This window comes from Scyliorhinus canicula, unplaced genomic scaffold, assembly GCF_902713615.1.
Source record: "Scyliorhinus canicula unplaced genomic scaffold, sScyCan1.1, whole genome shotgun sequence".
NCBI classification, from domain to species: Eukaryota; Metazoa; Chordata; class Chondrichthyes; order Carcharhiniformes; family Scyliorhinidae; genus Scyliorhinus; species Scyliorhinus canicula.
In genome coordinates this window covers 622383-649273 of record NW_024055733.1, presented here as the reverse complement: position 1 = coordinate 649273, position 26891 = coordinate 622383, and the positions used below count along the sequence as shown (strand labels likewise).

The following is a 26891-nucleotide window of genomic DNA, read 5'->3' as shown; positions in this document are numbered from 1 at the left end:
CCTTATCTCCAGCCCAGTCACAAAGACTAGGAAGAAGGTGAACATCTATTTTGGCCCTTTTAAACATTGATAGGAATCTCCTCGTGAAAAGAAAAATGTTTACTGTATCAGTTCTGCTTTGGATCCGTGAGTATGGCTTCCTAGATTATTCTTGGATTAGCTGCATTGAGGAAAAGAGATTCAACAGGTAAATAACAAAGTGCTGAAATTGAGGAACTGGATGTGCAGCCAGCAACATTAACACTTGTCATAGGAAGACACGAAAATATATGACTTGTATCTTTGAAATCGAAAGAAATTTCAAAAAAAAGGCCGAAATGGAATGATTTCTTTGGATTGGATTTGTTTATTGTCACGTGTGCCGAAGTACAGTGAAAAGTATTTTTCTGCAGCAGCTTAACAGATCATTAAGTAAATGAAAAGAAAATGAAATAAAATAAAATAAATAATAGGACAACACAAGGTACACAATGGAACTACTTAAGCAGCGGCATTGAATAAAGCATAGTGTTAATATGGTCAGTCCACAATAGCGTTGTTTAGGATTCCGGTAACAGCGGGGAAGAAGCTCATTTTGAGTCTGTGCGTGCGTGTTCTCAGACTTCTGTAGCTCCTGCCCGATGGAAGACGTTGGAAGAGTGAGTCAGCTGGGTCGGAGCCGTCTTTGATTATGTTGCCCGAGCTGTTGCCATACCATGCTGTGATGCAGCCAGATAGGATGTTTTCTACGATGCGTCTGTAAAAATTGTTAACAGTTAATGGGGACATGCCAAATGTCCTTAGTTTCCTGAGGAAATATAGTCGCTGTTGTCCTTTCTTTGTGGTAGCGTCGACGTGGGAGGATCAGGACAGGTTTCTGATGATGTGTATCCCGAGGAATTTGAGTATTTGTGTTTGGATATCTGAACGTGGAAAGTAGGTAAACGAAGTGTCCCCCATCTGAAACCTCAACATTTAACACAGACGGACTGAATATTGGGAATGCAGATACATGGAATAGAACGGTAACAATCTAACAGTGTAGAAGGAGCCATTTATCGCATATATCTGCATCAACCCTCTGCAACAGCGCCTTACCCAGGCCCCTCCGCGCGTCCTCTCCCTGTTATCTAACCTGCATTTCCCTGGGCACTAAGGGCAATTCTACCATGACCAATCCACCTAACCTGCACATTTTTCGTTAATAAGGGACACTTTAGCAGAAATGGGGAGAACGTGCAGACTCTGCACTGACAGTGAACCGAGGCTGAAATTGCATTCGGGTGCATGACAGTGTGAGGCAGCCGTGCTAACTACTGTGCCACATGCCACCCCTGAAATGAAAATAGAGACAAAATATATCAGGGATACATGTACAGTCCAAAAATGCAGGCCGGTTGAATTGGCCCTGCTACATTGTCCCTCATTTTCCAAAGATTAGTTGGCGTTTTAGGGGCAGGGAGGATGGATTAGGACTGAGGAGGTTGAATTCCAGAGGTTGAAATGTAAATGGATCGAATGGCCTTCTGAACTGTAGGGATTCTATGATTCTGCCGAACTCATTGTAAACTAGAAATTATGATGACAGAATATTTGGAGACGGAGTTAGAATTGACGCCTGGCGACGATGGATTATCTTCAGCTCAGATGAGATCAGGCGTTAAAGACGATTAATAAAACAGTGTGATGATAAACTGTACTGTTCGATAGTACCCGTGACAATATTCATTACCAAAAGGAAATAGACAATCTAGAGCAAGAGGAACTGATAACGGGGTAGGCGTTGACACAGCATGGTGGTCCACGGTATAGATCTAAATCCGTATTTGGTGATTTAAGTGAATGGAACATATGGGAAGTGTACGAACACAGGAATGTCTAATTTGACACCAGGAGATTTAAATTAGGATAGCACGGTAACACAGTGGATAACATTGTGGCTTCACAGCGCCAGGGTTCCAGGTTCGATTCCCTGCTGGGTCAATGGCTGTGCGGAGTCTGCACGTTCTCCCCGTGTCTGCGTGGGTTTCCTCTGGGTGCACAATCTAAAGACGTGCAGTTTAGGTGGTTTGGCCATGCTAAATTACCCTTAGTATCAAAAACGTATAGGAGGGGTCATTGGGTTATGGGTCTAGGATGGGAGTAAGTGTTTGAGTGGTTCGGTGCAGACTGGATGTGCCGAATGGTCTCGTTCTGCACTGTATGTTCGATGTAAAAGTTGCTCACTTGCTTCGAATGAACGAAAGCGTATTTTGGAAGGGCACAGGCAGGTGGGAGGGGGCGAAGAGGGGTGGACGGAGCAGGGAAGGTGGTAATGATCAGGGAGGTGAAGGGAAACAATTACGAAATAGATCATTCATTCCCCGAACTTACAAGTATTTTGTGGTATGGTGACACAGTGGTCTCCGTGGGTTTCCTCCGTGATCTCGGGTTTCCTCCCACAGTCGGAAGATGTGCAAGTTTGGTGGATTGGTCATACTAACTTCCCGCTTACTTTGCAGGTTAGAAAGGATTATGGGGGTTACAGGCATAGGGCGGTGGACTGGGCCTGGGAGGGTATTTGTAAAAGTCGGTGTAACCTAGGTGGACCTAAGGGCCTCCTTCTGCACTTTAGCAATTCTAATATTCTATATTAGGAGTTGTTTATATCTTCCATTCTTCGGATATGATGAAATTCACAGTGAAATACAGTAATATTGTAGTCTGTCTACAGCTGCTTCCTGAACTGTAAATTGTCTCTGTATCATCTACTTCTCTATTTTGTTTCCCATCGTTACCAAGCGGTTTGCTGTGCAAAATATTGGACACCTCCAATTATTGTTTCTCTGGGGAAGTCGTTCGCTCTGCATCTGAAGAGGTCAAATAGCAATAAAAATCACAAGCTGACTTTGTATCCAAATAGTTAGAGAGGGAGATAGAAGATATGAAAAAATAGGTGATTGAGCCAACCGATCAGGAAGCAAAGGGATTCGTTAGATGATTTTATTTGTGTGAATGGGCAATGAATTCCGCGAGAGTACCATTTTGCTCGTATTCGGGGAGACTGCTCTTTGCCATTTATTTAATAATTTTGTCTTTACTGTTAGGGGCATGATTAGGGAGCTCCAATCTTGAACATGGTCAGTGAGTCTCTGTCGCTTTCCAGGGAGAATTTCACGAAATAACCACCGACGCAGTGAACAAGTCCCTCCACCAACCCTTATCATAACTTCAGACTGCTCCTTATTCTGAGTCTGTGATTCTTGATTATAGATTCAGGATGTGGGGAATGTGGGGAAGGGATTATAAAATTCCTGTCTTAGTTTTGTAAGTCCCAATCACCTCTTTACTTTAAAACACGAGACAACAGGCCCAGTGTCCTCAATCTCTCCTCACTGGAGAGTTCCGCCATCCCTAGAATTAACTTGCTGAAGGACCTAAGTACATCTGAAGTTCCATCGGAACGGAGACAGACACTGTGCACAATTCTCCGGATGCAGACTCAACACGTCTGTATCCCATTGCAGCAAGGCATCTTCATCCCTGTCGTCAAATCATCGAACATTTAAGGACAACAAGCCATTATGCTTCCCAACTGCGAACTGCACCCAACAATCTCTCGTTGACTTTCGGAAGGTGGTTCTGACTTGTGTTATTGAACTGCTACAGGCACTGGGGGCAGGTGTTAGGTCCTCTTTTGTAGGATATGGTCATTGCCTGGCACGTGCTCCGCCTTTCTGTTCATTTTCTACCCAACTGCACACTTATTCATGTTATATCCCACCAGCAGGAAGCAATTACTGCGTGTCCTTGATATGTATATCCCTGTCAGGCAGGGAATAAATGGTCGACTAAGGGAAACATAGTTTTCAAAAGAGGTTGAATGTCTTGTCAAGAGGAAGTTGGGGGCGTATGTAAGTATGAGAAAACAAGATTCAGTTTGGTCACTTGAGGATACAAAACAGCTAGCAAGGAGCTCAAGAATGGGTTTAGGAGAGCTCGGAGAAGTCCTCAGCGGATAGGATCAAGGAAAACCCCAAGGCTGTTTATACTGTTGTGAGGAATAAAAGAATGAACAAGGTGAAGTTAGACTGGTCAAGGACAGTAGTGAGAACATGTGCATGAAGTCTGAAGATACAGGAGAGGCCGTAAATGAAAACTTTTATTCAGTGTTCACAAAGAAGAGGAGCCATGTTGTTGATGAGGTTAGTGATATAGAGGCTAATAGACTGGAGGACGTAGATATTCGGGAGGAAGATGTGTTAGATTTTTAGACGGCAGAGGATAGATAATGTCCCTGGGCCTGATGGGATATATCCTAGGATTCTTTGGGAGGCGAGGGATGAGATTGGAGAGTGGAGAGTGACAGGAATAGTGCCAGAAAACTGGGGAGAGGCGAATGTTGTCTCCTGCTTCAAGAAAGGAAATCGGTATAACGCTGGGAATTATAGGTATTTTAGTCGCACTTCGGTAATAGGTACATTATTAGAAAGTGTCCGGAGGGATAGGATGTTTGATCATTTCGAAAGATACAACTTAACCCTGGCTAGGCAGCATGGATTTGCGAGGAGGGGTATGTCTTGCCTCGCAAGTCTCATTGTATTCTTTGAGGAGGTAACTAGGTACATAGATGAAGGTAGATCAGTTGATATCGAACCATGGATTTTAGTAAGGCGTTTGGTAAGGTCCCCCATGGTCAGCTCATTGTTTTTGGTAGGATAAATCTGAATGCGATTACATGGTTAACGGCAGGGTTCTGCAAAATGTGGAGGAGCAGAGAGATCGCGGAGTTGATGTCCATAGATCTCGAAAGTTGCCATCCAAGTGAATAGAGCCGTGAAGAAAGCGTATCGTGTGTTAGCATTTATTGACAGGGAGATTGAGTTTAAGCGCCGTGACGTTACCCTGAAACTGTACAAGTCATTTGTTGGACCACATTTGGAGTATTTTGTGCATTTCTGGCCACCTCATTATAGGAAAGATGAGGAACCATTGGAAAGGGGGCAAAGGTGATTTGCCAGGATACTGCCTTGTTTGGAGGGTAGGTCCTTTGAGGAAAGGTTGGGAGGCGAGGGCTTTTCTCAGTGTAGGGAACGACGATGATAGGTGACTTAACTGATGTGCATAAGATGATGAGAGGGATCGATAGAGTGGACTTTCACCGACGTTTTCCACGGGTGGATGTAGCTGCTACAAGGGGGCATAGCTATAATGCTAATGGTGGAAGATACAGGTGGGATGTCAGTGGCAGGGTCTTTATTCAGAGTGTGGTTGGGGGTGGAACGCACTCCCAACTCTGGCAGTGGATTAGGACACTTTTGGAACCTTTACGTGGTTATTGGATAGGCATATGGAGTGCACAAGAATGATTAGGATTAGGTTGATTTGATCTTAGTTTAAGACTAGTTCGACAAAAGATTGTGGGCCGAATGGTCTGTACTGTGCTGTACAGTTCTATGTTTTTTATTGAAAAACAGCTCGAGCTATCGTTTTCATATCAGTAGCTAGATTGCACATATATTTCATCTTCTCTCCCCTTATTTCTTTTTTAGTTGTCCTCTGCTCGCTTTTAAAGTCTGAATAATCATCTGGCTTCTCACTAACCTTTCCCACTTTCTATGCTTTTTCTTTTGCTTTTATAATGTCTTCGACTTTACTCGTCAGCCACGGATGCATCGCTTTCCCCTTAGCAGGTTCACTTCTCCTTGGGATGAATTTCTATTGGTCCTCAACACTGGCCAACTGCTCCCTCATGTCTTTGCCGTTACCCTTATTTAATTGGAATACCGGTGCATCTCATTGAAGCTTCTGCCTCTCAAACTCCAGGGACAGTTCTTTCATATATGGTCACTGCTCCCTCAGCGTACCTTCACCTTAAGTTCCCTAATCAAGTCTGCCTCATTACACATCACCAAATCCAGAATTGCCTGTTCCCTCGTCGGCTCTATCACAAGCTGCTCCAAAAAACATGTTGTCGACATTCCACAAATTCATTTTCTTTGGACCCATTACCAACATGAGTTTTCCAATACAATCGCATATTGAAGTACCCCGTAATTCATGTAATATTGCCTTTTCAATCTCCAGATTTGCTTTCTGTCCCATATTCTGACCACTGCTCTGGGGGCTGCACATAACTCCCATCTGGACCTTTTTACCTTTGCAATTCCTCACCTCTACCCGCAGAGTTTCCATGCATTCTTATCCTCTATCGCTTCTTGCTATCGATTTAACTTCATTCCTTCCGAACAATGCAGCCCCGCCCCCTCTGTCCATTCGATAGGACACATATACTTTAGATACAGGCCCTGATCCCCGAGCAGCCACGTCTCTGTGATGCCCACAGCATTGTAGCGGCCAATTTCAATGCGCACAACTAGCTTATTTATCTTGTTCCGTACACTGCAGTCAGGCAGGGAGGAAGTTGTCGAGCCTGGGAACCGTGGTTTACCATGGAAGTTGAAGCACTTGTCAAGAGGAAGAAGAAGGCTTATGTTAGCATGAGACATGAAGGCTCAGTTAGGACGCTTGAGAGTTACAAGTTAGCCAGGAAGGACCTAAAGGGAGAGTTAAGAAGAGCGAGGAGAGGACACGAAAAGTCGTTGGCGGAGAGGATCAAGGAAACCCCTAAGGCTTTCTATAGGTATATCAGGAACAAAAGAATGACTAGAGTAAGATTAGGGCCAATCAAGGATAGTAGTGGAAAGTTGTGTGTGGAATCAGAGGAGATAGGGGAAGCTTTTAATGTATATTTTTCATCAGTGTTTACACTGGAGAAATACAATGTTGTCGAGGAGAATACTCAGGTTAAGTCGACCAGGCTACATGGAATTGAGGTTCAAAAGGAGGAGGTGTTAGCAATTTTGGAAAAATGTCAAAATAGATAAGTCCCCTGGGCCAGATGGAATTTATCCTAGGATTCTCTGGGCAGCCAGGGAGGAGATTGCAGAGCCTTTGACCTTGATCTTTATGTCGTCTTTGTTGACAGGAATAGTGCCGGAAGACTGGAGGATAGCAAATGTTGTCCCCTTGTTCAAGAAGGGGAGTAGAGACAACCCTGGTAATTCTAGACCTGTGAGCCTTACTTCGGTTGTGGGTAAAATGTTGGAAAAGGTTATGAGAGATAGGGTTTATAATCATCTTGAAAAGAACAAGTTGATTAGCGATAGTCAACACAAACCTTATTGAGTTTTTTGAGGTGACCAAACAAGTAAATGAGGGTAAAGCGGTTGATGTGGTGTATATGGATTTCAGTAAGGCGTTTGATAAGCTTTCCAACTGGGAAATTGCAGAAAGTATGGAAGTATGGGATTGAAGGTGATTTAGCGGTTTGAATCAGTAATGAGCTAGCTGAAAGAAGACAGAGGGAGGTGGTTGATGGCAAATGTTCATCCTGGAGTTCAGTTACTAGTGGTGTACCGCAAGGATCTGTTTTGGGGCCACTGCTGTTTGTCATTTTTATAAATGACCTGGAAGAGGGTGTAGAAGGATGGGCTAGTAAATTTGCAGATGACACGAAGGTCGGTGGAGTTGTGCATAGCGCTGAAGGATGTTATAGGAAACAGAGGGACATAGATAAGCTGCAGAGCTGGGCTGAGAGGTGGCAGATGGAGTTTAATGCGGAAAAGTGTGAGGTGGTTCACTTTGGAAGGAGTAACATGAATGCAGAGTACTGGGCTAATGGCAAGATTCTTGGTAGTGTAGATGAACAGAGAGATCTCGGCATCCAGGTACATAAATCCCTGAAAGTTGCCACCCAGGTTAATAGGGCTGTTAAGAAGGCTTATGGTGTGCTAGCCTTTATCAGTAGGGGGATTGAGTTTCGGAGCCACAAGGTCATGCTGCAGCTGTACATAACTCTGATGCGGTCGCTCCTGGAGTACTGCGTGCAGTTCTGGTCACCACATTATAGGAAGGATGTGGAAGCTTTGGAAAGGGTTCAGAGGAGATTTACTAGGATGTTGCCTGGTTATGGAGGGAAAGTCTTACGAGGAAATGTTAGGGACTTGAGGTTGTTTTCGTTAGCGAGGTGATTTAATAGATACTTATAAGATAGTCAGAGGGTTAGATAGGGTAAAATGTTGGAAAAGGTCATTAGAGATAGGGTTTATAATCATCGGATGGTGATGACCAACACGAGGGGACATAGCTTTAAATTGAGGGGTACTAGATATAGGACAGATGTCAGAGGCAGTTTCTTTACTCAGAGAGTAGTAGGGGTGTGGAACGCCCTGCCTGTAACAGTAGTAGGCTCGCCAACGTTAAGGGCATTTAAGTGGTCATTGGATAGACATATGGTTGAAAATGGAATAGTGTAGGTCAGATAGGCTTCAGATGGTTTCACAGGTCGGCGCAACATCGATGGCCGAAGGGACCGTACTGCGCTGTAATGTTCTATGTTCTATGTTCTACTGCACTCATTTAGGCACAATACCCCGCAATCCTTCAATGATCACCACCCTTCTCCCACTTGTCACCTTTTTTGCTCTGCCTGAGGTTAGACTCCTGCCAGCTTCTATACTATCTGGTTAATTACGTATTCTGGTAACTTAACTAAACTCTCCTGAGCCTCGGTTCATTCATCTACTTGAAAGTCCACATAATTAACCTGCCCGTCTACCCCTTCATTTCACTTTGCTTTTCCAATTCTCCATACAATTGAACCACCCCCCCCCCCATCCCCCCGCCTCGCTATTAAGTTTAAACCCTATCTACAGCCCTAGTTATACGGTTCGGAAGGACTCTGGTCCCAGCATGATTCAGATGAAGACCGTCCCAACAGAAAAGGCACCCTCTTTTCCAGTACTGTTGCCGATGTCCCATGATTTTAAATTCATTCCTCTGACGCCAGCCTTTGAGCCACTTTCAGATTATATTACAAGAAATTAGCACACACGTTAATTCATTACACTTTTCGATGTCCAATCGTGACTATCGATTAAGGGTGCATCTTTCATATTATATGGGCACAAGTGACTGAGAAGATGCATGCTTAATTAAGGAAGAAAATTACAACACAGACACTCGTAGTATCTTGAAATTTTTGACATCCAATATCTGGGATGTGGCTAGCCAACCTTATCCTTTCTGCTGTTTCATGGTTCGTCTTGAGGTATGGTTGATATAAAATGCACCTTCCTATCCTTCTCGGCAGGACAGGATACAGAGGAGATATACCAGGATGTTGTATCGTCTGGGGGGTGTCAGCTATAAGGAGTGGTTCGGTCAACTCGGATTATTTTCACTGCAACCTCAGAGGTGGAAGGGAAACCTGATAGAGATCTACAGAATCGTCAGTGGCATGGACAGAGTAGATAATCAGATGATTTTTCTTTGGGTGGAAACGTCAAATACTCGGTACCAGACGTTTAATGTGTGAATAGGAAAGTTTGGAGTAGATGTGTGGTCCACTATTTATTTTAAGAGCGTGGTGAGGGCCTGGGACGCCCTGCCCGGGGAGGTGATGGGAGCAGGCACGATAATGAACATTTGAGAGGCACCTTGTAAAGTACACGAAAAGTATGGGAATAGATGGCAAGGTACCCCAGAAGTGCAGTAGTTTTTAGTGTCGATAGGCATCATGTTCGACGCAGCACTGGAGGGTCAATTTCCCGGTTCAGGGGCATCAGATGTTCAATAATGGGTTAAGAGACATTGCAATTAGTTTCTCATTATATTAAGTGCCTAATAATTGACAGATATGTGAAGGGGCTTCAGGTGGCCTCTGGCTCTGGCGATGTGTAGAGCTTTGTGCAGAGTCTGTTTGAAGAAATACAAGTGTGTTGGTGAAAACGGAACAGAACCATTGTCTCGTCATACCACAGCATCTAATACGTCTAACATCAAGAACATATATGAGAAACCAGCATGTTTTGTCTGGAAAATTAATCTGTCGGAAAGTGCCAAGGCAACACCAGGGATTAGAAACAGGACGAAATATGTTCTGAGATTGTCTGTTTTGCGGAGAAAAGAGAGGGTGCTAGAATTTTTAATTGTCCGTAAAAAATTAGTGAAATCAGCCTTCCTCTCATGCATTCCATTTATGGATGAAACAGTTGGCTGAAATAATTAGGAATATTCGTGGACTTACAGATTTGGCTTCCACTGCTGAGTGAATTTTCAATTCTAGTTTCAATTCTGAAATTCTGAACTGGCTGGGAATATCATAGAAATCACAGAGTTCCGACAGTGCAGAAGGAAGCTAGAAGGCTCATCTTGTCTGCACGACCCTCCGACATAGCACCCTCCTTCTGCCTTTTCTGCCTTCTCCCTTTATCCGTAATACCAACTAACATTTTAAACACCAAAGTGTGATTTAGCATGGCCAATCCACGTAATCTCCATATCTTCAGACACGAAAGAAGAATTTTGCATGGCCACCTCACCTAACCTGCAAATCTATGGACACTAAGCGAAAATTTTAACATGGCCAATGCAGCAACCGTGCAAATCTTTTTGCCGTAGGCATTGGCCAATCCACCTACGCTGCACATTTTTGTGCAGTGGGTGGAACCCGGAGCATCCGGGTAAAACACAAACAGACACGGGGAGAACCTGAAAAGTTGTCCCAGACAGTCCATGTTTTCAATCGAAACTGTGCGAGATGTTTACTCTGAACGTGTTACTATCCGAAAACTTCTTGTTTTGCTCTTCATCATATGTGGAGCTGTTGATCGTTCATGAGCAAGCAGGAAATGTAGGAATATATGTCCCTAGCTACAATGAGCGCTGTTTGGCCGATCTAATCAGTGACGGGATGAGTAAATATTCTTGAGAGAAAGATTTGAAGGGAGTGTCAGATACACCTGCCCAGAAACATGCTGTACAATATGTTTCTGGCATGAAATTGGTGTTCGGTTATTTGCGTGTTCTTGTGTTTTACCTGACGGCCATTCCGAACATCGATCAGTCTGTGGGGAATTCAGGTGGCCAATGAACTGTAACAACAGAGTAATCCCTCAATACCGAGTGCTATGCCACTGTCACCAATAGAGTTGAGCAAAATTAGGAGAATGCTTAACCTTGGGGATCACACCAGAGGCTCAGTCGATATGAATGATAATTGGATGAAGGTTATTCTATCAAGCAAGGCTTGCCACATGTTGCAGTAACTCGTACCATAGCCGGAGGGAGGGGTGGGAGTTAGGTTGGGGGCCATTGTGCACTTTCTCCATCTCACTCAGTTAGAACTTCAACCCACCCCTCTCAATAGTCCCTGACCCCCACTTCTGTGAGGCAAGGAGAGAAAATAACAACACGGTTGCCACCGAACCCTATATAACCTTGCAAACTGTTTCACTAGCGTTGTGTCTCATTCACTTTTGCCTTATAAACCTGAAAATCTGTGGATCACGAGGGCTACAACTTTCCAACCATTATGCCACCCGTTCTCCAGACAAAAACTTCACTTTTAAAAGGTTATTTCTGAATAGCATCATGCTTGCCAGAATGCCATGTCCGTCTCATTTCCACTCCGCCTCACCCCAACACCCTCTGCCTCCATCACTCACTTCACCACAACACACCGTGCCTTCTCACACGACACCCTGCTTCCTCCCTTGAACCCCATCATCCCCATACCTTAACTCACTCCAACACCCTCTGTCTCCCTTCCCACACCCACCTTACTCAAACGCACCTTTTTCACCTTACCTTACACCACCACCGTCTTCCTCACCCTACCTTACTCCAACACCCTTTGCCATCCCCCTCACCTCGCATCACCCATTCACCCTCCGCTTCACCATCATTATCTCATTGCAACTCCCTGTGCCTCCCTACCTCACCCATACACGTTCTGCTTCCCCATCACGCCTCCCAACCTCACCCCGAGACCCCTGTCTCCTACACATGTCCCTCCCTACCTCAAAACAGCAAACTTTACGTCTCCCCACACTACACCCACCCCACCCCATTCCAGCACTCTGGACCTCCCCCACGGACCGCCGCACTCCAATTAACTTGTCCCTCCCTCTCCGTACCTATCAAGCCATAACTCTATATTGTCTGTCTATCCATAGCTCTATATTGTCTCTCTATCCATAACTTTATATTGTCTCTCCATCAATGACTCTATATTGTACATTCATCCATAACATCCATATTGCCTATCTATTGATAACTCTATATTTCATTCCCCGGGATCAGAGACTTGTTCGAATTGGAAAATGTTCAGGAACGTTTTATTAAATTGTATTATGTTCCCCGTAATATTGTAGCTCTGTTTTTTACAGTTGAAGTCGGCGAGCTGGTCGGGAATGTCGAAGCACGTGAGTAACACGAGCATAAAAGGAATTGATTTTCAATAATGTGGATCTGATTTACACAGAATGTCTAATGCGGAATTTATTCAGCACCTTCGGTTCAATGGTCCTCACGTTCTCTTATATTTTTACTTCTCCCAACCAAACACCTTTTTTTAAATGACAATCACGGCTTCTCAAATGTTTGTCAGTTTTGTTCGGCACAATTCCCACCAGTAACCGTGTGGGGGCTGTGATGTTTAACATTGCAGCAGTTACAGTGGCACACTCTGATGTCTGAATCTACAAAGAATAATTCCGCACGTGGATTCAATTGATTTTAAAATACACGTATATTTCGGCGGACTAGATTTACTGGAACGTTAAACACAGAACCTGCTAAATATCGACATTAGTGGACATTAAGCGATCGTATGTGGCTAATTTGATTGCGAAAGGGGGTTAATGTGATCTCTGTACATACGTTTCTGCACAGAAATTGTTTTAAAATACGTTTTGTTTCAATGCCAGATCGTTCACGGAAACCAGTCTTGACTGTAGATCCAGCTTTTGGGAAGTTTATTACCGGAGAGAAAATAACTCTGAGTTGTCGGTGCTACTGTCCTGCCACACGGATCGAGTATTTTCACAATGGGCAAGATGTTGATCATAAGGACTTTACGAAAGGACAATGCAAGACATATTTTGATCATTCCTTCTCTGTGGACAGGGGAGGGAATTATATTTGCCGATGCCAGGCTTGGAAGAAGAAAGGATGGATACGTTCAAATGAGAGCGATACCGTTCAGATACACATTGGAGGTATGATAAAAACCTGAGTGCGCCTGTATCATTACATCAACTGTCAATTACTCTGAAAGTATCAGATAGGTTTACCCCAAAGGGAATATCTATGGGATTCACTTTGGACTTTGGATATTGCTCTACCAAGCTAACCATTTCAAATATTTTTGTTGTATTTCTCCAAGTTAACATCAGTCTTGTCGGGCAACAAGGAAATAACGCTCAGATTCCTCATCAAATTCCCTTTTTAAAATTGAATAACCAGTATTATTTCTCGGGCGAACACTATTCGATCTGCCTAATTCTGTATTGCATTACAAGCAGCTATATAAACAGTCATCAGATTGCCAGCATTTCCCCGTTCAGCACTCTCGGCTAATTGCTAACTTCCTGCTGACAATGAAACTCAGTAAGAAGTCTTACAACACCAGGTTAAAGTCCAACAGGTTTGTTTCAAACACGAGCTTTCGGAGCACGGCACCTTCTTCAGGAGCCGTGCTCCGAAAGCTCGCGTTTGAAACAAACCTGTTGGACTTTAACCTGGTGTTGTAAGACTTCTTACTGTGCTCACCCCAGTCCAACGCCGGCATCTCCACATCATGGCTGACAATGAAACTGACAACGGACTGTTTGAGGAAATGTGTTCCATTGAATGCAGAATCGGTTCCTACCGATTACATGGAAGAGTGGTTTTCTTCCAAGTGACCCGGTTTACTCCCACATTCCAAAAAAGTGCAGGTTAGGTGAATTGGCCATAATAAATTGCCCTTAGTGTCCAAAAAATGTTAGGTGGGGCTACTCGGTTCAGTGGATAAGGTAGAGTTTGTGGGCCTGGGTAGGGTGCGCTTTACAAGGGCCGGTGCAGACTCTATGGGCCGAACGTCCTCCTTCTGCACTGCATAACCTATGATTCTCTGAGACCATAAAAACGCAGACAACACGTTTTAACATCATTGCTAGAATGTATAACGTTATCACAAGTTATATCTCTGCTGGAAATATTCTCCACATTTCCTTATGTTGAAAACGTAATTTAAACTATGATGTGTGCTGTGGTGAATTAGACGCACGGTTAAAAACAAAACGAACTTTTAAATTGCTGGAGTGGATAGAAAAATAATGATCTAAAAATCTTCTTCCAAGCTATTGGCAGCGGATGGGAGAGGTCAGTCTGCGTCAGATAATTCGTTACGCCGGCTGGTGAATGGGGTTCACCACAATTGCCCTTAGTGACCAAAAAAGTGATGAGGGGTTGTCTGTGTTACGGGTATAGGGTGGAAGAGGGCTTTAGTGGCTCGGTGCAGACTTGATGAGCCGAATGGCCTCTCTCTGCACTGTGTGTTCTATGTTCCATGTTCTAATATTGAGTTGGAAATCTCTAGCCTGGGTTCTGGTCTACCATGAGATATCAGAGTTCCCCACCAAAGGGGAATGTTGGGGATGAAATTATTTTGTTTGATGTATCTCTCCTTCCGATTCTTTCAGTGAAAACACTTATCTCAGGGTGCCTTTGCCAAATTTCTTGGTGCGTGGAGGGCACAAACGAAGAATTAGATAGCATCCGGTGCATCAAGAATGGAACTACAGTGCGCATCTGGTTGGCGGGAGTGAATTCAGCAAGACTGTAACGTTGTGCAGGAACGGTTTTGGGGAGTGTAACTGCAGGGCGTTTACTTCTGCCTGCTGCTCCTTGTGAAGTGAAGCCGTTCTCGTATTTATGTGGAACTTATGTTTAACTGTAAAATGCGTTTCCCGCTTTATTCGGGTCTGGTGATCATATTGCTGTATGGGAGATAGTAACACATCCTTCAGGCTTCGGCAGTGTGGCTAATTGCCACGTGATACAACTTAATTAAGCTCGGATATCTGGGTGTGAAATGTAAAAAAGCTCTCTGCTCATTCATGAAATCCCCGTTCTTAACCCTCACATTGCCTTGACTTGCTATTCTTGGGAACAATCACTGCCAACATTCCGGACCCGGTGGGAGCTGATAGGCTGGATTGCTTTGTCGGCTAAGTTAATCACATTTTGATTTGATATTCCGAAATTAAATGCATCATCGTTTCGACTGTACTCGAACGCTGTTTGTTGTGTTCTGCATATCAACTTCTTGTCTCTGCTTTGTTTCAGACAAAGTTTCGCCGCCAACCATCAGCAAACGCCGATCAAACAGTGACACTGTACTTATTTCCTGCGATGGTGACATTCGGTCTGCCGGGGGGCATTTTTACTTGCTCAGATTTCCCACCGAACAACTTGTACAAACTCTCAAAGTGGGCGATGGTCTGAAAAAAGTGACATTTGCTATAAATGCCACGGATCCGGATTCATCAGGAAATTATAGTTGCCGTTACCAAACATATGTTTCGGGACATTGGAAGCTGTCCCCGTTCAGTAAATCTGTGGAGGTTACCGAGAAAGGTAAGATTCAACAAACACGCGGTATCTCGTTGTAGCTCAATATTTTACTTGCTGTCGGCATGCATTTAACAAAAGGTAACACCTGTTCACAGAATGTTCCGATCAATTTGACATAGATGACATATTTAGTGGAAGAGTAGGTAGATTAAAGAAACATACATACAGACAAAGTCAAGGATGCAAGACGATATTTTGAGAGCCTCTGATCTTCAGGGAAGCGTTCTCCAGGGCAACCTTGAGGATGCGGACAATGTAGTTTCGCCGAGCAGAAACCAATCGTCATGTTCCACACACGATTACGGCCTCAACCGGGACCCTGAATTTATGTCACATTACATTCGCCCACCCCACCATCTGACGCGGGCTTGCGAAATCCTTCCAACTGTCCTAGCTTGAGACAATTCACAACTGTTTAACCTGTGATTATCTCTCTCTCCAGTCGCACCGTCTGAACCTGTAAATACATAATGACCTGCACAAACTCGCATTTATGTACCATCTTCAATCATTGACATTGTCTCTGCATGAGTTCATGGAAGTCACTTCTTTACTCGCCTGATGAAGGAACCGGGCTCGGAAAGCTAGTGTTTGAAACAAACCAGTTGGACTTTTCACCTGGTGTTGTAAGGCAATATACTGTGCCCTTCCCTGTCCAACGCCGGCATCTCACATCTTAATACTCACGCAACCTATCTATCGCAACCTCAAAGACATTCGGTGACTTGGCCTCCACAGCCTTATGCGACAAAGAGTTGTAAACTTTCACCGCACTGTAGCTGAATACATTCATGGACAGAGAGAAGATATGAGCGGGAGGAGGTCATTCGGCCTTCGACGCTGCTCCACCATTCGTCACGATCATGCTGATCATCAAACTCAATAGTCTAATTCTGATGTCTCCCCAGAGCCTTTGATCCCATTCTCTTCAAGTACCATATCTAGCCGCGTGTTGAATATATTACATGTATTATCCTCAACCACTCCCTGTGGTAATGAATTCCACAGGCTCACTGCTGTTTGTGTGAAGCAATATCTTCTCAATTCTGTTCTAAATGGTCTACTAATCCTAAGACTGCGACCCCTGGTACTGGAAACACCCACCATGGCCAACATCCATCTGTCTCTACTCTATCTAGCACGGTTTGCATTTTATTAGTCTCAATAAGCTCCCCCCTCATTCTTCTGAACTCCAGTGAGAGCAATTCCAACTTGGCCAATCTCTCCACTTCATCAGTCCCGCCATCCCAGGAATCAGTTTGACAAAGCTTCGCTTCACTCCTCGAGAGCAAGAACATCCTTCTGCAGAGAAGGAGAACACAAATGCACACAATATTGCAGTTGTGGCGTCACCAAGGCCCCGTATAATTGCAGCAACACATCCCTCTTCCTGTGCTCGAAATCTGTCATTTCAAGCCAAATTACAATTTGGATTATTTGATGTCTGCTGCACCAGCATGCTTTTCCACGACGTGTGCACAAGGACACCCAGGTCCCGCTGCATACTCCCCTCTCCCAATTTACATCCGTTCAGGTACAAATCTGCCTTCTTGTTTTGCTACCAAAGCGAATAACTTCACATTTTTCCAAATTGAACTGCTAGATCGTCCTCATTTATGGTTTAACGAATCGTTCCTTCATTCTGATGCTGAACCCTCGGTTTCCAGTCGCTCCGACTAGTGGAAACATCACCTACACGTCCAGTATATCCAGGCCTCTCAGTAAGCTGTACGTTTCAATGAGATGCCCCCGCAACCTTCCAAACTCAGTGGTCTAAAAACTCAAAATACTCAGTCGGTTTTTGTATGACAAGATCTTCATTTCGTATTCTTGTGAACTACCACTGTACCCACACCAAGGCCAAGACACCCTTTCTTAGCTTGCGAGCCACAACTGCTCACAATATTCCTAATTGGGTCTGGGCACATCCGTATAGAGCTTCAGCGGTACATTCCAGCTGTTGTAAACTAGCCCTCCCGACATGAATGTTCTACAACACCAGATTAAAGCCCAGCAGTGTTTTAAACACGAGCTTTTGGAGCGCTGCTCCTTCCTCAGGAGCAGCATCCGAAAGCTCGTGTTTGAAACAAACCTCTTGGATTTAACCTCGTGTTGTAAGACTTCATACTGTGCTTACTCCAGTCCATCGCCGGCATCTCCACATCATGATATGAATGTTGGCATTACATTTGCCGTCCCAACTGCCAAATGAAGCTACATGCTGTGCAGTGCATTCTATATGAGGAAGGTTGGAAAAATCGGTTTCCTTCTCACTGGAACGACGGGGTTTTAGTGGCGATCTGATAGAAGTCGACAAGTGTTTGAGGGGCATGGAAAGGGTGAATAGTTGGAATATTTTTACCGAGGGTGGACGAGTGAGTTACTAGGGGGCATAGGATTAGCTGCGAGGGGCAACGGTTAAGGAAATGTGCGAGGGAAGTTTTTTCACATTGAGGGTGGTGGAAGCAGTCACTGGCTGCCCGAGGACACAGTGGAAGCATGGGAGATAGTGACAGTAAAGGCCATCTCGATAAATGCCGGAATAGGATGAGAATAAAGGGACATGGTCTACGGAACGGTAGGTGGATTTAGTTCAGACGGGCAGCATGGTCGGTGCAACTTTGCCGCGCTGAAAAGTCTGTTCCTGTGCTGTTATTTTCTTTGTTCTTTGTTCTTGTTCTTTGTAAAATGTCAGAGAATCGTGAACTGGGACTCCCAATGCGGCCAATACAACCCTGTTTGCAAAATGATCAAACCCGTTGCAAACAATATCAAGTATGATGGATTAGAAATGCGGCTCTATAGTTATCAGAAGCGCGCGTGTGTGTGTGTGTGTGTGTGTGGGGGGGGGGGGGTTGATATTAGATTGGCCCCTTGTATTTCTATCGCTAACCACAACGGAACTCAGCTAGGACGTGCTTGCAGTGACCGCCCTTTCCACACAGTGCTCCGAATCCGTTCAATCGACACAATAGATATATGGCCGCTCACCACTTCTACTTTTCTAAGCAGGTAATGGGTTTCTGGCTGATAGTTTGCAGGATGTACCTTCAATTGAATGAACCAATGGTTCGTATGGTTTTTCAACAAATGTACTGTGCACAGTTGTATCGAACTTCAGTCTGTGGTGTAAATTTGTTTATCACAAGCCCCTGGATTTAAAGTCAGGCAGCGAAACAATGCGAAGGTATTTTTGGTGGGAAGATGCCTCAGAGATCTGTATCAATCTGGGATTACTTGATTGAACTAAATTAGAAATACAATCCATCAGTTGATGGCGAAGGCTATTCATTTACGAATAACATTGCCATACTTGACTGAGAAACGAGCTTCTGTCATTGCCATGGAGTGGCGAGCAGTGATATTTTTAGCTCTGGGAAGGCTTTTATTGGAAATACATTTGGCCACCATCGCCAGGCACAAAAGCTAATGGCTGCCATTGAAATTAGGGGAACAAATTGCCTATCAAGGGTGACATATTACATTCGCTTTTTTACATAAACATTCATGAACCAAAAAACTCCATAGTGGCGGAAGTAGCGAAAGGTGCACACGTTAAAATAATATTCTCTGCCAGAAATGTTGACATCCTCCCCTGATTAATTCCTACACTGATTTCCCATTTTTCCACTTAATAGATGAACAGAATGCCATGTCACTGTACATTGGCTCAGGGTGTGCTGCCATAATCATCGTTTCACTGATTGCGGCGCTCATTGCTGTCGTCATCATCAAGCGTCGTGAGTACTTTTGCAAAACAGTTCTATTTGTTCAACAAGATAATCGCTACAGTGAGGATATCTCTGGACACTTAGGGGCGATTTTAGCTTCGTCAATCAATCTAACCAAGAGAACTTTGAAAATTAAGGTGATATTATTTTTATTATGGCGAACACATTTAGCCTGCACATCGTTGAACAATAAGAGGCAATCTCGCATGATCACCACCGAATTAGCACATAGTTGGACAATTAGCAACATTTTAAAACATATGGCCAACCCACATAACCGGCAGATCTTTCGACACGAAGGGACATTTTCTTTATTATGAACAATCCACCTAACCTACATATCTTTGGATACAAAGGGACTATACCATGACAAATCCTTCTAACCTGCATAACACTGGTCACAAGGGAGCACTTTCAGCATGGTCACAACTTCTAACCTGATGGATGCCAGTGGAGGCGGATTCCTAAAATGTTCTGCATCTGCATCCCTGTTCCATGTGCCTGTGGTCATCCTACGCAGAAATTCAGTGTTGTATTTCCCAGCGGCAAAATTTCCGAAGGTTAATTTCGATTGAGAAAAGAGTTCATGGTGTGAGGAGGCACTCAAAACTAACTGTTCGTTCTGAAGGAATGTCGAAATACGATCTAAGCCTATACATATTTAATGCAAGAAGTGTAGTAGGTAAGACAGGTGGACTTAGGGCTTGGATTAGTACCTAGGAGTATGATGTTATTGCTATCACCGAGACTTGGTTGAGGGAAGTGCATGATTGGCAAATAAATATCTCAGGATATCAAAGCTTTAGGCAGGATATAGAGGGAGGTAAAGTGGGGTGGAGGAATTGCATTACTGGTCAGAGAGGATATCACTGCTGTGCTGAAGGAGGGCACTATGGAGCACCGGAGCAGTGAGGAGATATGGGCAGAGCTCAGAAATAGGAAGGGTGCAGAAATAATGTTGTGCTGTGCGACAGACTTCCCAACAACCAGCATCAATGAGATGTACAAATATGTAAACAGATAGTGGAAAACTGTAGGAGCAATAGGGCGTGGTGGCGATAGGAGATTTTAATTTTCCTACCTTTGACTGGTATACAGGTAGTATTAGAGGTCTAGATGGAGCAGAATTTGTAAGGAGTATACAGGAGGGTTTTCTAGAGAAGCATGTAAATAGTCTAACTTGGGAAGGGGCCATACTGCACATGGTGTTGGGGAATGAGACCGGCCAGAAGGTTGAAGTTTCAGTCAGGGAATAGTGATCACAATTCCATAGGTTTTAGAATACTCATGGGAAAAGACGAGACTGGTCCGAAAGGAAGAGTGCCTAATTGGGGGAATTGCAACTATACCAAAATTCGGCAGAAGCTGGGGAATCTGGATTGGGAGCAGCTGTTTGAATATAAATCCAAATTAGATATGTGGGTGGCTTTTAAAAAGAGGTTGATTAGAGTGCAGGACCCTATGGAAATGAGGGATAGAAATAGAATGATTAGGGATCCATGGATCACAGGTGAAATTGTGAGACTAGCAAACAGAAAAAATGAAGCGTCCATAAGGTCTAGGCGCCTGAAGACAGACTAAGCTTTGGAAGTATATCGGGAAAGCTGGACAAATCTGAAACGAGGAATGAAGTGGGCTAAAAGGAGTCATAAATTATCTTTAGGAAACAGGGTCAAGGATAATCCCAATGCCTTCCATTCATATATAAGGAACAAAAGGGTACTGAGAGAAAGCCTTGGCCCACTAATGGACAAAGGAGGAAAGTTATGCGTGAAGTCAGCGAAAATGGGTGAGATACTTAATGAGTACTTTGCATCGGTATTCACCGAGGAGAGGGACATGACGGATGTTGAGATTCGGGATAGATGTCTGATTACTCTAGATCAAGCGGCATAAGGAGGGAGGATGTGTTGGGTATTCTAAAAGGCATTAAGGTCGAAAAGTCCAAGGGCCGGATGGAATCTATTCCAGGTTAATTAGGGAAGTGAGAGAGGAAATAGCTGGGGCCTTAACAGATATCTTTGCAGCATCCTTGAACACGGGTGAGGTACCGGAGGACTGGAGAATTACTAATGTTGTCCCCTTGTTTAAGACGTGTAGCAGGGCTAATCCATGTAATTATCGACCTGTGAGCCTGACGTCAGTGGCAGGGGAGCTGCTGGAGAACATACTGGGGCTCTTTCTGGGGAAGGTGGGACCTCTATAGACAGGATGGTCTACATCTGAACCTGAGGGGCACCAATATCCTGGGGGGGAGATTTGTTAGTACTCTTTGGGGGGGTTTAAACTAATTCAGCAGGGGCATGGGAACCTGGATTGTAGTTTTGGGGTGCGAGAGATTGAGAGTAGAGAGGTCAGGAGCACAGTTTTGACTTCGCAGGAGGGCGGCAGTGTTCAGGTCTGTGGTTTGAAGTGTGTCTATTTCAATGCCAGGAGTATACGAAATAAGGTAGGGGAACTGGCAGCATGGGTTGGTACCTGGGACTTCGATGTTGTGGCCATTTCAGAGACATGGATAGAGCAGGGACAGGAATGGTTGTTGCAGGTTCCGGGGTTTAGGTGCTTTAGTAAGGTCAGAGAAGGGGGCAAAAGAGGGGGAGGTGTGGCGCTGCTTGTCAAGGACAGTATTACGGTGGTAGAAAGCATGCAAGATGGGGACTCTTCTTCCGAGGTAGTATGGGCTGAGGTTAGAAACAGGAAAGGAGAGGTCACCCTGTTGGGAGTTTTCTATAGGCCACCTAATAGTTCTAGAGATGTAGAGGAAAGGATGGCGAAGATGATTCTGGAAAAGAGCGAAAGTAACAGGGTAGTTGTTATGGGAGACTTTAACTTTCCTAATATTGACTGGAAAAGATATAGTTCGAGTACATTGGATGGGTCGTTCTTTGTACAATGTGTGCAGGAGGGTTTTCTGACACAATATGTTGACAGGCCAACAAGAGGTGAGGCCACTTTAGATTTGGTTTTGGGTAATGAACCAGGCCAGGTGTTAGATCTGGAGGTAGGTGAACACTTTGGAGACAGTGACCACAATTCGGTGACCTTTACGTTAGTGATGGAAAGGGATAAGTATACCCCGCAGAGCAAGAGTTATAGCTGGGGGAAGGGCAATTATGATGCCATTAGACATGACTTAGGATGTGTTGGTTGGAGAAGTAGGCTGCAAGGGTTGGGCACACTGGATATGTGGAGCTTGTTCAAGGAACAGCTATTGCATGTTCTTGATAAGTACGTACCAGTCAGGCAGGGAGGAAGGGGTCGAGCGAGGGAACCGTGGTTTACCAAAGAAGTGGAATCTCTTGTTAAGAGGAAGAAGGAGGCCTATGTGAAGATGAGGCGTGAAGTTTCAGTTGGGGCGCTTGATAGTTACAAGGAAGCGAGGAAGGATCTAAAGAGAGAGCTGAGACGAGCAAGGAGGGGACATGAGAAGTCTTTGGCAGGTAGGATCAAGGAAAACCCAAAAGCTTTCTATAGGTATGTCAGGAATAAAAGAATGACTAGGGTAAGAGTAGGGCCAGTCAAGGACAGTGGTGGGAAGTTGTGTGTGGAGGCTGAGGAGATAAGCGAGATACTAAATGAATACTTTTCGTCAGTATTCACTCAAGAAAAAGATAATATTGTGGAGGAGAATGCTGAGACCCAGGCTATTAGAATAGATGGCATTGAGGTGCATAGGGAAGAAGTGTTGGCAATTCTGGACAAGGTGAAAATAGATAAGTCCCCGGGGCCGGATGGGATTTATCCTAGGATTCTCTGGGAAGCCAGGGAAGAGATTGCTGAGCCTTTGGCTTTGATTTTTAGGTCATCATTGGCTACAGGAATAGTGCCAGAGGACTGGAGGATAGCAAATGTGGTCCCTTTGTTCAAGAAGGGGAGTAGAGATAACCCCGGTAACTATAGGCCGGTGAGCCTAACGTCTGTGGTGGGTAAAGTCTTGGAGAGGATTATAAAAGATACGATTTATAATCATCTAGATAGGAATAATATGATTAGGGATAGTCAGCATGGTTTTGTGAAGGGTAGGTCATGCCTCACAAACCTTATCGAGTTCTTTGAGAAGGTGACTGAACAGGTAGACGAGGGTAGAGCAGTTGATGTGGTGTATATGGATTTCAGTAAAGCGTTTGATAAGGTTCCCCACGGTCGGCTATTGCAGAAAATACGGAGGCTGGGGATTGAGGGTGATTTAGAGATGTGGATCAGAAATTGGCTAGTTGAAAGAAGACAGAGAGTGGTAGTTGATGGGAAATGTTCAGAATGGAGTTCAGTTACGAGTGGCGTACCACAAGGATCTGTTCTGGGGCCGTTGCTGTTTGTCATTTTTATAAATGACCTAGAGGAGGGCGCAGAAGGATGGGTGAGTAAATTTGCAGACGACACTAAAGTCGGTGGAGTTGTAGACAGTGCGGAAGGATGTTGCAGGTTACAGAGGGACATAGATAAGCTGCAGAGCTGGGCTGAGAGGTGGCAAATGGAGTTTAATGTGGAGAAGTGTGAGGTGATTCACTTTGGAAAGAATAACAGGAATGCGGAATATTTGGCTAATGGTAAAATTCTTGGTAGTGTGGATGAGCAGAGGGATCTCGGTGTCCATGTACATAGATCCCTGAAAGTTGCCACCCAGGTTGATAGGGTTGTGAAGAAGGCCTATGGTGTGTTGGCCTTTATTGGTAGAGGGATTGAGTTCTGGAGCCATGAGGTCATGATGCAGCTGTACCAAACTCTGGTACGGCCGCATTTGGAGTATTGCGTACAGTTCTGGTCGCCTCATTATAGGAAGGACGTGGAAGCTTTGGAACGGGTGCAGAGGAGATTTACCAGGATGTTGCCTGGTATGGAGGGAAAATCTTATGAGGAAAGGCTGATGGACTTGAGGTTGTTTTCGTTAGAGAGAAGAAGGTTAAGAGGTGACTTAATAGAGGCATACAAAATGATCAGAGGGTTAGATAGGGTGGACAGCGAGAGCCTTCTCCCGCGGATGGAGGTGGCTAGCACGAGGGGACATAGCCTTAAATTGAGGGGTAATAGATATAGGACAGAGGTCAGAGGTGGGTTTTTTACGCAAAGAGTGGTGAGGCCGTGGAATGCCCTACCTGCAACAGTAGTGAACTCGCCAACATTGAGGGCATTTAAAAATTTATTGGATAAGCATATGGATGATAAGGGCATAGTGTAGGTTAGATGGCCTTTAGTTTTTTTTTTTCCATGTCGGTGCAACATCGAGGGCCGAAGGGCCTGTACTGCGCTGTATCGTTCTATGTTCTATGTTCTATGTTCTATACTGAGGGATAGAATCTATTCCCACTTGGAAGAAAATGGGCTTAACAGTGTTAGGCAACATCGTTTTGTATAGGGGAGGTCATGCTTTACCAACTTAATGGAATCCTTTGAGGAAATGACAAAGTTGATTGACGAGGGACGGGATGGAGACGTCATATACATGTACTTCAGTAAGGAATTTGATAAGGTTCCCCATGATAGGCTGACGGAGAAAATTGAGTTCCATGGGGTCCAGGATTCACTAGCTAGATGGATAAAGAGCTGGCTGGGTAACAGGAGACAGAGAGTAGTAGAGGAAGGGGGCTTCTTAAAATGGAGAACTGTGACCAGTGGTGTTGCACAGGGATCTGTGCTGGGACCACTGATGTTTGTGATGTGAAGTAAGGTGTACGTGGTCTGATTAGCAAGTTTGCAGATGTGTCATTTGGTTGGAGGAGCAGCAGATAGTGAAGGTGACTGTCAGAGAAATCAGCAGAACATAGATAGGTTGGAAAGTTGTCCGGAAAAATTGCAGATGAAGTTCAATCCGGGAAAATGCGAGGTGATGCATTTTGGAAGATCCAATTCAAAAGCGATCCATACGGTAAGTGAAAAAGCACTGGGGAAAATTGATGTACAGAGATATCTGAGTGTTCAGGTCCATTGTGCCCTGAAGGTGGCTGTGCAGGTCGATAGAGTGGTCAAGAAGGCATACGGCATGCTTCCTTTCATTGGAAATGGCATTGAGTACAAGTGTTCACAGTAGTGAACTCGCCAACATTGAGGGCATTTAAAAATTTATTGGATAAGCATATGGATGATAAGGGCATAGTGTAGGTTAGATGGCCTTTAGTTTTTTTTTTTCCATGTCGGTGCAACATCGAGGGCCGAAGGGCCTGTACTGCGCTGTATCGTTCTATGTTCTATGTTCTATGTTGTCAGGGCATGCTACAGTTGTCTCAGACTTTGGTTCGGCCGCATTTGGAATACTGCGTACAGCTCTGGACGCCACATTGCAAAAGGAATGTGGATGCATCTGAGATGGCACAGAGGAGGTTCACCAGGATGTTGCAGGGTATGGAGGGCACTAGCTATGAAGCGAGGTTGAGTAGATTTGGATTATTTTCATTAGAAAGACGGAGGTAGAGGTGGGACATCATTGAGGTCTATAAAATCATGAGAGGTATCGACAAGGCGGTTGGTAAGAAGTTTTCCCCCAGAGTGGGGAATTTAATTACTAGGGCTCACGAATTCAAGGTGAGAGGGAAAACGTTTAAGGGAGATCTGCGTTGAAAGTTCTTTCCACAGAGGGTGGTGGGTGCCTGGAACACATTGCCGGCCGTGGTGGTAGAGGCGGGCACGATAGCGTCAGTAAGATGTATCTAGACAGAGACATGAATGGACAGATAGCAGAGGGATACAGATCCTCAGTAAATAAAGCGGCTGTTTTAGATGGAGGATCTGGATCCGCGCTGGCTTGGAGGGCCGAAGAGCCTGTTCCTGTGCTGTAATTTTTCTTTGTTCTTCGTTGTTTGTCCATCAGGCTTGAGGTAATCGTATTTATGAATTGGGAAAATCCCTTAGATCAATAAAATGCATATATTGTTGAAGGAGGCCATTCGTCCCATCGAAATTAGCATGTTGCCCAATCCCAATTCCCTCCCTATCCCCGTAGACAAATCTAACATTTGGGCACAATGGGGTAGATTTGCATGGCCACTGCACCAAACCTGCACACCTTTGGACACTAAGGGTAATTTAGCATGGCCAATATACCGAACTTGCACATCCTTAGGCAGTAAGGGACAAATTCACATGGCCAAGCTACCTCATTGGCACTTCTTAGGGCGCCTATGGGCAATATTGTCAGGACATTTCCACGTAGCGTGCACGTTTTGACACTAACTGCAATTCAGCATGGCCAATACATCTAAACTGCACCTCGCTGGACTGTGTGTGGTATTCGGAGCTCGCGGAGGAGCAGAGAAAACGTGTAAACACCAGAAAGGCAGGAACACAAGGTCGGAATCCAACCCGGGTCCCAGACGCGCCATTGATCAAAACATGGAAACTGAAACGATCAAGAGGGATTTTATTCATTCTAAGTTTATTTTATCGAATTTGCCATCTTTTATTAAATAGGCCAAGTTTCATTCCGTTTTAAACATAGGAAAACAAAGTTCTGCGAGCTGTCAAATGAATGTCCAACATTCAAAGGAGGCTGCCGCATGATCAGGGGGCTACGTTGAAACCCAACTAGACACGGCAGGTCCTTTCTTCACTTAAACATGCGCAGCTACACTGAAACTCAGCTTGCTCGGCTGAGTTTCACACAGAATATATGTACAAGTTTAAGCTTGCGTCTTCAGTTATGGAGAGGACAATTTCGAGGACAACAGACGAATCTTTTGACATGTTTCTCCTTTTTGGTCATTTTTCAAAACAGGGCGCACAGGGAGTCGACTCAATGAGAGGTGA

General features: G+C 44.5%; 1 protein-coding gene across 1 annotated transcript; it reads left to right on the top strand.

Annotated features, from left to right (window-relative positions):
• Positions 1-26891, top strand: LOC119960770. The gene is made up of 6 exons (XM_038788370.1): positions 1-126; positions 12192-12227; positions 12732-13022; positions 15136-15426; positions 19062-19163; positions 26860-26891. Exons 1-6 carry the CDS (start codon positions 96-98, stop codon positions 26889-26891), a joined length of 783 nt encoding a protein of 260 aa, XP_038644298.1. The 5' UTR covers positions 1-95.